The 12,803-nt window shown below is 49.9% G+C and overlaps 4 protein-coding genes across 4 annotated transcripts; 1 reads left to right on the forward strand and 3 right to left on the reverse strand.

Annotated features, from left to right (window-relative positions):
- Positions 1–584: 584 nt before the first annotated feature.
- cp9 (putative serine carboxypeptidase) lies at positions 585–2,241 on the reverse strand (the record flags this gene model as incomplete). Its single annotated transcript, XM_058509431.1, has 2 exons — positions 585–1,951; positions 2,001–2,241. 2 exons carry the CDS (start codon positions 2,239–2,241, stop codon positions 585–587), a joined length of 1,608 nt encoding a protein of 535 aa, XP_058378410.1.
- Positions 2,242–3,503: 1,262 nt separating this feature from the next.
- N7446_000665 (TCP11 family protein) lies at positions 3,504–5,498 on the forward strand (the record flags this gene model as incomplete). Its single annotated transcript, XM_058509432.1, has 2 exons — positions 3,504–4,409; positions 4,461–5,498. 2 exons carry the CDS (start codon positions 3,504–3,506, stop codon positions 5,496–5,498), a joined length of 1,944 nt encoding a protein of 647 aa, XP_058378411.1.
- A 2,050-nt stretch (positions 5,499–7,548) lies between these two features.
- Positions 7,549–10,729, reverse strand: N7446_000666 (uncharacterized protein; the record flags this gene model as incomplete). The annotated part of the gene is made up of 4 exons (XM_058509433.1): positions 7,549–9,643; positions 9,696–9,973; positions 10,099–10,210; positions 10,311–10,729. The coding sequence occupies 4 exons, from the start codon at positions 10,727–10,729 to the stop codon at positions 7,549–7,551; spliced, it is 2,904 nt and encodes a 967-aa protein (XP_058378412.1).
- Positions 10,730–11,520: 791 nt separating this feature from the next.
- rsm25 (mitochondrial 37S ribosomal protein mS23) lies at positions 11,521–12,397 on the reverse strand (the record flags this gene model as incomplete). Its single annotated transcript, XM_058509434.1, has 2 exons — positions 11,521–11,875; positions 11,967–12,397. The coding sequence occupies 2 exons, from the start codon at positions 12,395–12,397 to the stop codon at positions 11,521–11,523; spliced, it is 786 nt and encodes a 261-aa protein (XP_058378413.1).
- Between the last annotated feature and the right edge of the window lie 406 nt (positions 12,398–12,803).

Below are 12,803 nucleotides of genomic sequence, written 5' to 3' on the forward strand. Positions count from 1 at the left end.
CTACCCGACGACTAACTCAAGGTTTCGTCTCCGGTAGTAGCCGTTGCCGCGGTGCCTATGACTAGAAGCGAAAAAGAAATACAGACGTAGGCCATAAGTCCTTTAACGCCCCCTTGTATATGACTAACCCAGCATTTTTAAACAACTACAACCTGAGGCACACGAGGATGAGCGAAAAGGGGTGAAAAAAGAGAGGCCAAATTAGTGCGAAAACAATGTTTGAAATGGTATAAGTTATTCGCTTCGTGGTTTGGTTTCCTGCAGAGACTGTCCAATTCTTCATCAGTGGCACTGTATACCCGCTTATGACCCCTGTTTTATGAGACTAAGAAAAACATAAGAGAAACGAAGTCGTGCAAAGATGTAATGAAAATACCATTGTGTGGTGCATGAGAAGTATGTCTGCATACCATGTTCCAGACTACTTCCCCATAAAGAAAAAAAAAAAAAAAAAAAGGCTGAAGGGAGATAAATAACAAGATAAAAAATAATACAAACCGAAACCCCGAAACCCATCTGAAGCGCCCCTCTGCCCATCCAGTCTACCAAATATCCCCAGGTACGGCAGCCCTGATCCCCCAACCTCAACCACTCCTCGGAGCAACAACCACATCCCTCACAAATGCAAACATCTCCCTTGGCTTATTGACAAAAACACTATGTCCCGCCTCACGGAAAAGGTGATACGACACACCACGCTCCATAGTCCACGTACCAGCAGGAGCAGCAGTAGCCGCAATAGTCGAGAGAGTAGTAGCAGCAGCAGCCAACGTTGCCATAGGGTTGATAGTCGAAGAAGGCGCCGCATTATCAGGATAAAACGGTCGACTCGGTTTCCGCGAGAAGCCCTGCGCACCACGCCACGTCATATTCTGAATCGACAACTCGGTGCCAATGTGATTGATCAACATATCCCACTCTCCATTGTAGATATGTAGCGAGACATTATGTTCGGTAATCAGAGACGGGATGATGGAGTACTCTGGTGGAACAGGTGATTCCGCCGCGAGGAGTGTACCCAGAATAGTCGAGTTACACGCTTCATACGTGCCGCTGTTGCTGACGTGTAGAGCGGACTGGACGTCGGCGCGGCTGAAGTACTCTGCTAACAATGGCAATGAGGAGACAGTGCTGCAGTCGTGGCTGATGTCGTAGACGTTGTAGCAGGCTGGTTTTCTGGAGCCGTCGTCGGACGTTGTTGTCATGTAGTCCATAGCTGTTGAGTGGGCAGCGCAGGGGCCGTAGCAGGTCGAGTTGAAGATTGAGGCGCGGACTTCGGCTGGGGTTGTTGGGAAGATGTTGCATGTTGAGTTTAGGGCGTCTGTCATGTCTCTGCGGCGGCGGCGCTTCAAGTTGAAGTACTCTGGGTTCCCTGGGATGTGGATTTTGCTATTTGGTGGGTAGACTGCGGATTGCTCGAGCACATCGTTGAACCCGCAGGTTTCGTCTGCTTCGTCGAAGACGGAGAGGATGTTCTCGGGAATGTTGAGAAGTGATGATTGGGATCTCAGATAGGCTCCCATTGCGACGGATGACATGGCTGCTCCGTTGCCCCACGAGCCATCGCCGAGAGACATTGAACGCACGTCCAGTGGTAGTGTGTTCTTGCCATTGAGGAGTTCGGATGCAAAGTATGGTATGTAGATGCCGGCATATGACTCGCCCATTAGATGTATTTGCTTCGATGAAAGGTGTGGGAAGTGCATGAAGAAGGCATGTAGCCAGCGTGCAAAGTCGGCCGTCACTCTTGCATTGTCTTTGACCGGGTAGGGGAAACTGGCTGTTGAGAAGCCTGTGCCGACTGGTTGATCGACATACAAGACATTGCCGAGTTTAGTCCACGATTTCGGATTGCGAACGAGCTTGGTCGAGTTGCCATCAAACAAGATGGGGCCATTGCCGGTCGTAAGCCCTATCAAAGATGAACAGCCAGGGCCGCCATTGAACCAAACTATATATCGTTAGTAGCCGTATTTTGTGTGTTTTCCAATTTGACATACTGATCAAGTTATCATTGTATACCGCTTGCTCTGCTTGGAACAGCCAAAAGAAGATGTCATTCCCATCCGCTCTGCCCGGAACCGGAAGTCGACCAGCCCAGCTGGCTGGCAGCGCAGGACTATCCGGTAAAGAATGTACTTCGAATCGGGAAATACCATATGATCGAGTGGCCCTGGAGAAGACAAATGCCGGAGTGGCCCGTATGACATTCAGGAAGTATAGCAATGCCGCGATATTCATGATCGGAGATAGCAACCACAGGTAGTTTGGCGATCAACGATCCCCAGTATAGAGTATGAAGTTCCAGAAAAGATGGAAAGCACATGGGAAAGAGACTCCACGTGGAAAACATCCCTTTTATCTGCATCCTTTGAGACATGAGGTTATTGAGGCGGATGTTATTGAATGGTTCCTGATTCGGGCGTCAATAGGGCTGATTCAGTCCCGGTGATCGGGAGGCTCGAGCGTGGCGAGTTCATTGCTGCTCTCTGCAGTAGTGTCTCAATGATTGAAACAGAACAAGTCGAAATAGCAACCGAATAGCAGCCGAAAAAGAAGCCGAGATTGCAGTGGGAAGTATGAAAGTCCAGGAAGGGATGTTAGGCCAGGTTTCTCAGGCCAAACCCGAAAACATTCCAATCCCGACGAGCCACCCGATGCTTCACTCCTCGATACACTCGTGTACTCTCGAGTCGATCACTCGATCAGTTGACCATTCGATACACTGTCATTGCAGGATTGCAGAGGTCAACAAATCCTTCTGCAAACTGACTGCATCCAGTATGCAAATAGGAGACTCACGTGGCCAATGCACTGGTTTCACGTTTCAAAGTGAGGCGGATTTGCCCCTTTCCCCGACCCGATCGAGTTACATGAAAACACATCAGATCCGATGCGACGATCTAACGCAATAGCCCAAATAAACCAGTCCAGTCTCGATGTGTGCGGGTAACAGCAGAGGAATGCGCAGAACTGGTTGCGTCCACCCGAATCCGGTGTCTGGGGACACACTGACTATATCTGTGCATCCCGGTCGCTTTGCCAATCGCTCCTTTTTCTCTCTTTTCTTTTCTTTTTTTCTGCTTTGATTTGTTCTCGAGGCCTGGGCTATTGTTTGCCCTGAAAGTTCTGCTATTTTCTTGGTCTTTCATCACCTGAGACTTGTGTTTAACTATACGCGCTTAATCCCCTATATTTTTTATTCTTTATTCGTTACCACGGCTCTTCTTTACTATTATTTTTAAAACTAACTTCACCCCTGGACCACGAGGTAATTGCTGCAGAACCAAGCTATCCTCGGCTCCACCGCAATTGACAGCTCACTTGCATCACTTTTCGGTGGCTGCGGATTGGCTGCCTGCCTCAGGCAAACAGGGGGCTTCTAAACTTGTGAGTTGCATAGGGGTCTGGTCTGCGCCTTGGTTTGGTACTTGGTGTGGCCTTGTCATTTCCGGAATCTTCATTTATCTGACACCCCGAGTAGGGACGTCTCGTATCTAAACATGGATCTACAGGGCACAAAGGAGGCCCGAACGCAGGAGGAGGGCGCTGAAGGGCCCCTTGAGGCCTATGGCGGTGGAGGAAGTCGTTCAAAAGAGTATCGCAAGAACGAGAGGCGAGATTCTCACAACCATGATGATCGAGCTTCGATTCATCCTCTCCGTCGTCGTCAACAGCCATTCGCATATCCGCACGGCTCACAACAAACGGCATCGTCTGCCGTGACTCGGCAGCGAGAGCCTTCGCCATCACCGGAAGCTATCAGTATACCGCAAGCATTGGGACTAAGTTCCCGCGAGCAGCGGCTATTGCGCAAGGCACGGAGGTCTCCGCCGGTCACGAAGAAAACGCTCAGCGAGCTCGACCTGCCTTGTATAATGAGCAACATCAACCTTCGCATGGACGCCAACTTCGACCGCGATTTGCACTTCAAGCCCGATCTAGACGGGGAGAAAGGCAAACGCAAGAAGAAAGAAGCTGCAGACTACTGGGATTCACTGGCCTTGGAGATCGCAATTTACTCCTTCCGGGCTGCCACTGCCGATATCAGTATCGAGGAAGTCAAGTCGACTGACGGTTCCCGACGCACCTTCGACCCCCGTTTGCCCGCCTTGTTCGAGACGTTGCAGGATGTCATCAAAACCCTTGTTCCAGAGCGGGATCATCCAACTGTCATGCAGAATCTGGAGGTCCCGTTGCTTATGCAGCAAATACGCAAGGGTGTTCTTGATATGCTTACCTTGGCAACGTGGTTGGCTGCACTTCTCAAGACACACTGTGCTCCTATGCGAGACGAGTGGGCAGATCGCATGGTTGAGCAGATCCGAGAAGGATCACAGTCACAAGATCCGCGGGAGATTGTCAATGGGTTACAAACGTTGTTCTCCATCTTGGAAGCAATGAAACTGGTAGGTTCCGAGTACTCTCATAGTATATCATAACTAACCCATGTCTCCCAGGATGTCGCCAACCACCAAATCCGCGCGTTCCGCGTTCTCCTAATCGAAGACACCGTGCCATTCCTTCAAGAATACTTCCAAGGCAAAATCAACCGGGGCAATTTCCATGTCGAGCCCGCCCGCCACTGGTACCTAGCAGTGCGAGACCGAGCTAGGCAAGAAGACGCGCAAAAGGACCAAACCCAATCCCAGAATACGGCAACTTCCGAAACAGAAGACGCCCTCAAGCCTATCGAAGCACTCTTCCGCGGCATAACCGACCAGCTCCTCCAATTCAACCCACCAGACGAGTTCCCCGAAACCTTCCTCTTCGACAGCGAACGCCTCTGGCAACTCCGCTCAACAATCCAAAACCTAATCAACCTCGACATCGCCTGGTACATCTTCGAGTCCTATGTCAACAAGCACAAGCGGTACCTCTCCGCCCCAGAGGAAACCTACTCCACCTTCCGCACGCGCATCTGGTCCCTGATGGAAGACGGAATAGACATGGAAAGCCGCATCGCCAGTAACCCAGTCGCCAACGACGACGACCCAGACCACCGCGGCGGCAAGCGCTGGACCCAAAATATGCGCTGCATCGCCCTGGAAATCGCCCGCTTCGCCTGTGCAGCATTGCAACTCGACGCCGTCGTCGCCGACGAGGTCATCGCCCCAATTGAGGAAGCGCTGGAGTGGCACCTATCCAATGAATCCGATCTCTTCCGCTATTTCCAGAATAGTATGCGCGGAAAGGTACTCGATACTACGTTGGCATCTGCTCGCAGGTATCTGCCCTTGTCACCCTTGGCCATCTGCGAATCACAGCGCACCCCGCCATCGTCTTCGGTTCCTGTTCCCGGAAGTTCTTCGTCTGCGGCTGCGGGATCTGGATCTGCGGGTGCTTCGTCGCAGCAGCTTACATCGCAGGTTTCTGATATCGAGCGTATTGGCATGCGCCTTGCCCATATGGGCGTCTTGCACTGGCGTGTCTGGGCTCCGTTGTTGTATCTCCGTGATGAGATTACAATGGCTGATCTTGCTCCTGCGTTGATATAATCTGCTTACTTTTTGTTTACTGCTTGCTTGCTTTCTTCTCTTATTAGTTGTTCTATTTGCTTCAAGTGTCTTGTTTGAATTGCTCTTCAGCGTCCCATCCTGCACTTGCATTTTTGGAGGGTCTTTTCATCCACAGGCGTTTACTGTGGAAGGCGTTCGTTATACTGCCTATTGGCAAGGGGTTTTGGTGTTTGATTGACGTTTTGGGTTATAGACTGGCGCTTGTATTCTGATTTGAGTTTTCTTTTTTCTGCTAATAGTTCAACCAGATGTCTGAGAACATTCAATCGAATATCTACACCATTTCCGTCTACCAGTTGCAGCGTTGTAGTTCAAGTCTGAAACCGCCGAACGCGAACGGCGCCTGGTCCGTGCGCGATCGGCGATCAACATCCGGCAGTCTTATCCCTTGCAACATTCGTTCCCACTTATACAATGTACTTTCTTTGGCTTTTCTGAAGAATTTACGTCTGCGGATATTACCGTGGGATTGCATACTGTAGAAGATCTCTATCTGCAAGGAGATCTTGGTGTTTGTTGTTTAGTTTATATAAGTCGAGGAGTTAGTTTATCTCAACTTGTCCCGAACCATCATAATAAAGGAATCCAAAACATAACTTACTCTATCAAGTTATATTGTGTCAAACTCAGAGAGACACAATAAACGTCAAGTAACCAGACATAATATCTGACCGACATCCTATGCAGATGCCTCAACATGGTCTCAGTGCGAATAACCTAATGGTCGACAGTAACTCTATTAGATTATTCCCGCCCCTACAAACTCGATGGAATGATAAAACAGCTAGTGAAGTTACAAACAAGATCATATGTTTATTGTCTAGTCCTTGGCTGTTCATTAATACACCTGGACAACCCCGCTCATATTGATGCATCATGACTCATTTTGGCTCATGATTACCCCAGTTTACAACGAGCGATTAGACACCAAGTAATTATGAGTAACTATTGCAATAGATGTATGCACATTGTGTTAATTATGAGTGTGTTTTGTGAGAATGGTATCTATAGTGGGGATGGTTTGATTAGGAGGTCTTCATGGAGCAGAGTAATGTTGACCTAGATGTCAATAATAAGTACCAACTTGAGAAATGATAAATATATATCAATCAAAAGACGCGATGTAAATCATCTTTAGAAATGAAACCTACAGTTGCAAGTCGTGCTATCATTGTTGAAAGTCGCGATATATGTTTAAATATATATCCGCTCAACAGAGGAAATCCAATGGTAAGTATTGATTCCATCCCTTACCATTTGTTCCATTCCATGGAACATAAGGCAAATGACGAAAACCCTTCCTGAATTTAGAGATCACACTGCTTTAAGTGATTCTCTCAGATGATGTAACATTCTGTCGACATCGTCCGAAAGCCTTTACGGAGAACATGCTATACACATATCAAAGACCTAGGAGAAAGTTGAAGCTAACTTGATTTTTACCATGCTAGATAAACGATCAAAGGAATGATAGAATATGGGTGGTCTAAACTGTTCTTAAATCATTATTGAATTGTGTATCCTGTGAGCTGAATGAAATGGATAATGACGAAGAAGGTAGGATCTCACAGGGAGTACCACTAAATGTCGCCGTATCAGCTTTTTATAAAAGCTGCAGTAAATAGGAGCGAGTAGAGGATCGAGAGTTGCTCAACTGTCCGCTCATGTTAAGCTCGTTCCATCCACCAATTTAGTGCATAAGGTACATTTGTAAAAGAATAAACTTTTTATAATACTTAGGGTCTTGAAACAGATAAAGATATTCAATTGGTCAGAAAAATTTGACCTGCCGAAAGATATCAACTCGCTAAGTCAAAGAAGGTAAAGAGTAGATATCGGGATATGAAGTCGCCAAAACAAGGACGGGGAAGGTTCAGACCAGCTAATAATATTCACTGGCGCCCAAGGATGCATGATAAATTGCGCCAAGTCATAATCATAAGATGCAGATAAGAATGAGCATGCACAATCATGAGGTATGGAGAAACAAACGGTTTCTCTCGGATACTTCGGAAAATATGAAAGCCACTCAGCGGCGGAAGAAAGGCGCTTGGTTTGGCATTGAGAGAAGTGAGTCCGCACGTTGGAAGACATCGCCCTCGAAGAACTTGTCGCTGTATGCACTTGCTGGTGTAGATGGGACGGTGGCCTGCGCAGCAGGACCGAGAGCCGCGCTCAGCGGAGTGGCAGGAACAGTGACAGACTGTGGGACGGTCGTATTGAGATGATAAGAGGGGTGGGATGTGATGGCAGATGTAGAAACGGAGGTTTGATGTTGCGAATGCGGGGCCTGAAGGGGAGGTCCGTACAAGGCACCACCGGGGGTGTCCTTTGTGGCCATGTCCGCAAGATAGGCCCAAGGAGATACCTCGATCAGGCGACCTGCTTCGCGGCTTGCCTTCTGAACTGGGCGTAGGATGATGACGATGTCTTGTGGGAGGAGCTGCATGTTTTTGACCTCGCGCAGATCGGTCACTAGGTCGACGAAGGCTTGCATAAATGTTTTGCAGAGCTGCCAGAACTCGCGTTGGTTGCGGAGCCCACCACCTGGTTCTTTGAGTTTCATGGTCGACAGACGCTGTCCTAGAGCCTCAGAGACTTCCTGGCAAGATCGGCATCGACGGATGAGGTTGGTCCAGACCATTTGAATTCCCTCGGGGGACCGTGATTGTTGGGCCATTTCCAGGCAGCGGTTGAATTGCCGGCGGGCCAAAGGAAGAGCCCCAAATGCAGCTGTATATGCAGAGGTAAGCTGGTGGAAGATCTTCTCGAAAATTCGCTCCTCTTCGTTCTCGTCCAGCCCAGTCAATGTACTGATACGAGGAGTACCGGACGCAGGAATAGGAGGGAAGGTTTCGCCCGAGCGAGGGGTTGCTAAGGAGTGTGGCATAGACGAGTTGATCAAGTTTGACCGACTGCTAGAGCGGCTGCGCGAGAAACTTGTGAAAGTAGGCGTCGAGAAACTGGGAGAATTGGTGCCATTGTGGCTTGATGTCATGGCCATGGGGAATTGAGGATGACGAATCGTTGTGTCGCTTCGCAATCGTCGTGTCGGGGGAGCATGATCTCTTGTTGGAGTAACAAGCGAGGGCTGAGACCGACTGGGCATGGAAGTGAGAGCATTGGCAGGAGCCAGGCGCTTTGTAGCAGAGGCACGCTTGTTGACCATTTGGATCGGAGCTTCTAGAATAGTACAAGCATTTCGCAGTTCAACAAGGCTGCCAAACATCATAAGCATCAGCGATCTCACGTAACGGGGATCGCCGTTGGCGACAATCTTGGCAGAGCTGTTGCGTAGCTGCGTGCCGACGTGCGTGTAAGCAACGATGCAAGTCTCGCATTCACGTCTGACGGTCTCCGTGACAGATGCAATCGAACCAGGGTCTTCGAGCAACGCAACTTCAGCACTCTCGAGAGCACTGTTAAGGCGTTCAACGTGCGAGGAGGCATTGTGAAATACAAGTTCAAGGCTGTGGCGTCTGGTATCATCACGTTTGATCACATTGATCAATGTGGAGATATGGGAATGAACCTGGAAGAGAGCAAACAGAATGCCTTTCGCTCCCCTAATGATTGGCTCATCCGATCCTCGCTCTCCCTTGTGCTCGGGCAGGCTAGACATCCGATTGACCCAGCCTTCTCGGACACGTCGACGCTCCCGTGGGCTACTGGGACTTGAAGAACTGCTGCCGCTGACAGGAGTAGGCGGAGCCGGACGAGGTCGAAGTACAGAACCATGACTGAGACCGCGTAGATGGCTGTTTCTGTAGGGACGTGTTTCATCCAGTGTACCTAAATCAGTGTTCTTGCGAGTAATGACACCCATCCTTTTGCTTCGAGCAGCGGAGGATCCCTGAATGATACCTTCACTGTTGCTTCTGTTGCGTTCATTCACGGCATGAGGAGCCACGCCGGGTCTTTGAAGACCGGGCATGTGGTAAGTAGCGCCTTGTTGCCCAGAAGCCATGCGATAGTGTGATTTTGCAGGGATGGGAGGTGGTCTTGAGATAGATGGAGATCGAGAAGAGGCGGCCGAACTATCACCGGTGCTGGGGATAACAGGGAATCGGGCACTCGGTCTCCGTTTTGAAGGAGCTGGCCTGAATGCATCCATAATGCCATCTCTGCAAAGTCTTAGCTTACTTCGTCATATTCCAGATCATTGTGTAGACATACCCTGAGTCGGGAATGACTTCGGGCTCGGGTGTAGTAGCCGTAAGTCGAGCTTTCAATCCTCTTTTTAGCTCTGCCGTAGATGCGACTTCTTTCTCATTGTCAGTCATCCCAGATTCTGCCATCTCAGCCTCGGTTTCTTCCAATATGGCGCGCAGCGAGACCGTAGGGGATTTCCGGCACACTTGATAACTTGAAGCTTGGGCATCTCGGAGAGCCCAACTGGCAGGTCTTCGAGGCGATTTTGCATAACCGAGAGCACTCGCAAGGATTTTAGTTTGCTGATTTCATCTGGAATTTCCTTAATCTTGTTTCGACTCAAGTCGAGTATCTCCAGCAATGGCAGTTTGTAGATCTAGTAGGGTTAGCATCTGAAGCACAAAGATATCATAGGCAGAGCACATACTCCTTTGGGGAATTCACGGAAGTTGTTCGCTCTGATATTGAGATAACGAAGATGCAAGCACTCTGCGAAGCGGTAAGGTATATGGAAGAGATAGTTATTGGAGAGGGAGAGCCTTCAAAAGTTAGTGGAATCCCAACCGGCGCGCCGTATCCTGATACTAGGCACCGCAACGCTCGAAGACTTGAGCATCCCAAGTTAGGGCTTCGACATACCTTTCGACCTCATCTTTGATTATATCCACCACAGGCTCAGGCATGCGAACGATATGTGAGTGGCCCAGGTCAATAGTCAGCTTCGGCTTGACCACATCCGTGACGGCCTCGCTACCGGCCAGGGAACGCTTGGTATCTTGAATCCCGCTTTCCACAGCGCGCCGCGCCAGCTCAATCGTCTCTTCGTGGGTAAGCATTTTCGGACCAGCCGATTGTCTGCTATTCTCCGAGTAGTCCCCTAAAGAGGTGCCTGGGCGACTGCCTTCGTCGTCTGGGTATGGAGAACCCTCATTATGTGATAGTGGCAGCGAGCTTCCTGAATCTGACGGTCCAGTTTCCGTCTCATCATCTTCCGCGTCACCGCGGTACAAGCGCAGCCCGCGCACTGTGTCCTCGGGACGAGTCATCGCGGATGTCATGGCTAGTAGAAGCCAAAAGTTGTCGATCAGGCACGCACAATGCGGCTGTTTCGTGAAGTAGTTGATGCGCCACTAATCGAGATTTATTTCCCAGCTGGCCGACCTTTAAAATGCGAGGGTGTTTCGGGTACTTGGGCAAAGCATCGTCGACTGTCGTATCGAGGGGACGGCTATCTCGGCAACGCGAAACTAAAAGCGAGCCTCGAGGCGATAGGAAGAATAAAGGGACGAGAGGAAAGTCGAGGCCGAGTGAATTGGAGCTGGCAAACTGCGAAGCTGGTTCGAGAGGGAAGCTGTGCAACGGAGATCGGATCCCTGCGAAGGTGATAAAGAAACGGGGGAAAGTAGGTCGAGGAATGCCGCAGGAAAGATCGATGGATCTACTGAAGATCCCAAAAGCCCACGAGTCGAGTTTGGAGTTTGGATGTTTGAATGTCTGAATGTCGAGTCAAGGGAATGAAACATTGAAGTTGGTGAGGCTGGAAATCCTCTGATTGGATGAAACACACCAGAGCTGCGCGAGCCCATTGACTATGCTCGACTGTTTCTAAGTAAGGTTAAATGGGATTATAGACGATATTCTGGACTATATATTTGCCTAACAATACTAGATTGTTTAGACAACCTGTGCTTGAAGAGTTGAAGCAATTGAAGGTAAAGTAAATGCTTGTGCTATCGCGTAAATAAGATCAAATAATGTACATGGACAATCAATATGAAAGACTCGGTCAGCTGCTCCCACAAAAGGGCAGGTAGCATGACCCGAGTCCAATCCCCTCCGTATCAGACCCTTACTGAGTGGCCACTTCGTCGCTCTCATCGGCCTCGACAGCATCGGTCTCAGTGGACTCAGTCGCCAGCTCTGGGGCACCACTGAGAGCTGCTGTCCGCTGGCTCATCACCTGAGCCTGGTTACGAGCCCAGGCAACCCATTTGTCGTATTGTTCGCTCTCCTGCTTCATACCAATGTCCAGGTATGATGGTCCGAATTCTGCGCCGTAAGCAGCTGCCTCCTCGGCGGCAACGCGCCGCTGGATATCTTCCTTCAGTCGAAGTCGGTAGAATTCTCGACGAGCAATGTCGTAGGCGGTACTTTTGCTGATATCCGGGACGTTGTTCAATAGCCATAGCTGTCGCTGGACAACACTGCAACATGACACGTTAGAATCGGTAATTCCCAACTTACAGAGGGGTATATGGTTGAAAATTTGAAGGAAAAACCACAAAACGAACTCACCTTTCGCCATCTAGCCGCTTACCAGGCTGTTCAATGCGGCTCCAATCGTAGTGTTCGAAGTCCTTACCGGTGCTTTCGAGCAGCACACGGGGTCGAGCAAGTTCCCAAGGGTGGTCACGGAAAAATTCGGTTCGCAATTGATCCTCTTCGTATTTGAGCTCGACGGGCATGAAGGTACGGCTGGGCTTCTTCGGTTTCCTGCGCTTCTCTTGAACTTCGAAGACGACCTGCGGCTTCGTGGATCCAGTAATAGTCTTCAGGCGCTGTTGAACAAGCTGATGCTGAGGAGGACGGGTACGGATGAGGGTCTCAGCAGGAGGGATATCGCCAACGACGTCGACCCATTGTGGCAGCTTGCTGGTCTTGCCACTGGCGAATTGGCTGAGCGCGGTTTGTCGCACCCGCAGGGCTGTGAGGTTGATTTTGCCCATTGCAATCTAACACGACCGCAACGATCCAGACCAAAGAGATATTGCTGGAAGGGAGTAAATCAATGAGAGCGAAGGAGGTTGCGGGAGCGAAAAAGATGGGATTGGCAAACGCGGGCTCCGATTGGTCGATGGCGGCTCCGCCAGGCCAGAAAGTTGCAAGCCCGTTCATCTTCAGAAAAACACCTCTTCCGTCCAGCTTGTCACTCTTTTCCTTTGGCTGTTTGCTTCAAGCGCTCAGCATTGGTCGACTCCTTGCCGTGCGAGTGGCTAACGGCACTCTTTGGATGCGCGAGGCCTATTCAATGCCATGATGTCTGCCATCTCATGCCTCACCTCAATAGATCCCCCAGCTCACCGGGCCTGCGAAATCACCACCGGCAGGCCTTGGATGAGCTTCCTTTCTTCC

The sequence above is a fragment of the Penicillium canescens genome (assembly GCF_028828765.1).
Source record: "Penicillium canescens strain IBT 15451 chromosome Unknown utg000001l_segment0_segment0, whole genome shotgun sequence".
NCBI classification, from domain to species: Eukaryota; Fungi; Ascomycota; class Eurotiomycetes; order Eurotiales; family Aspergillaceae; genus Penicillium; species Penicillium canescens.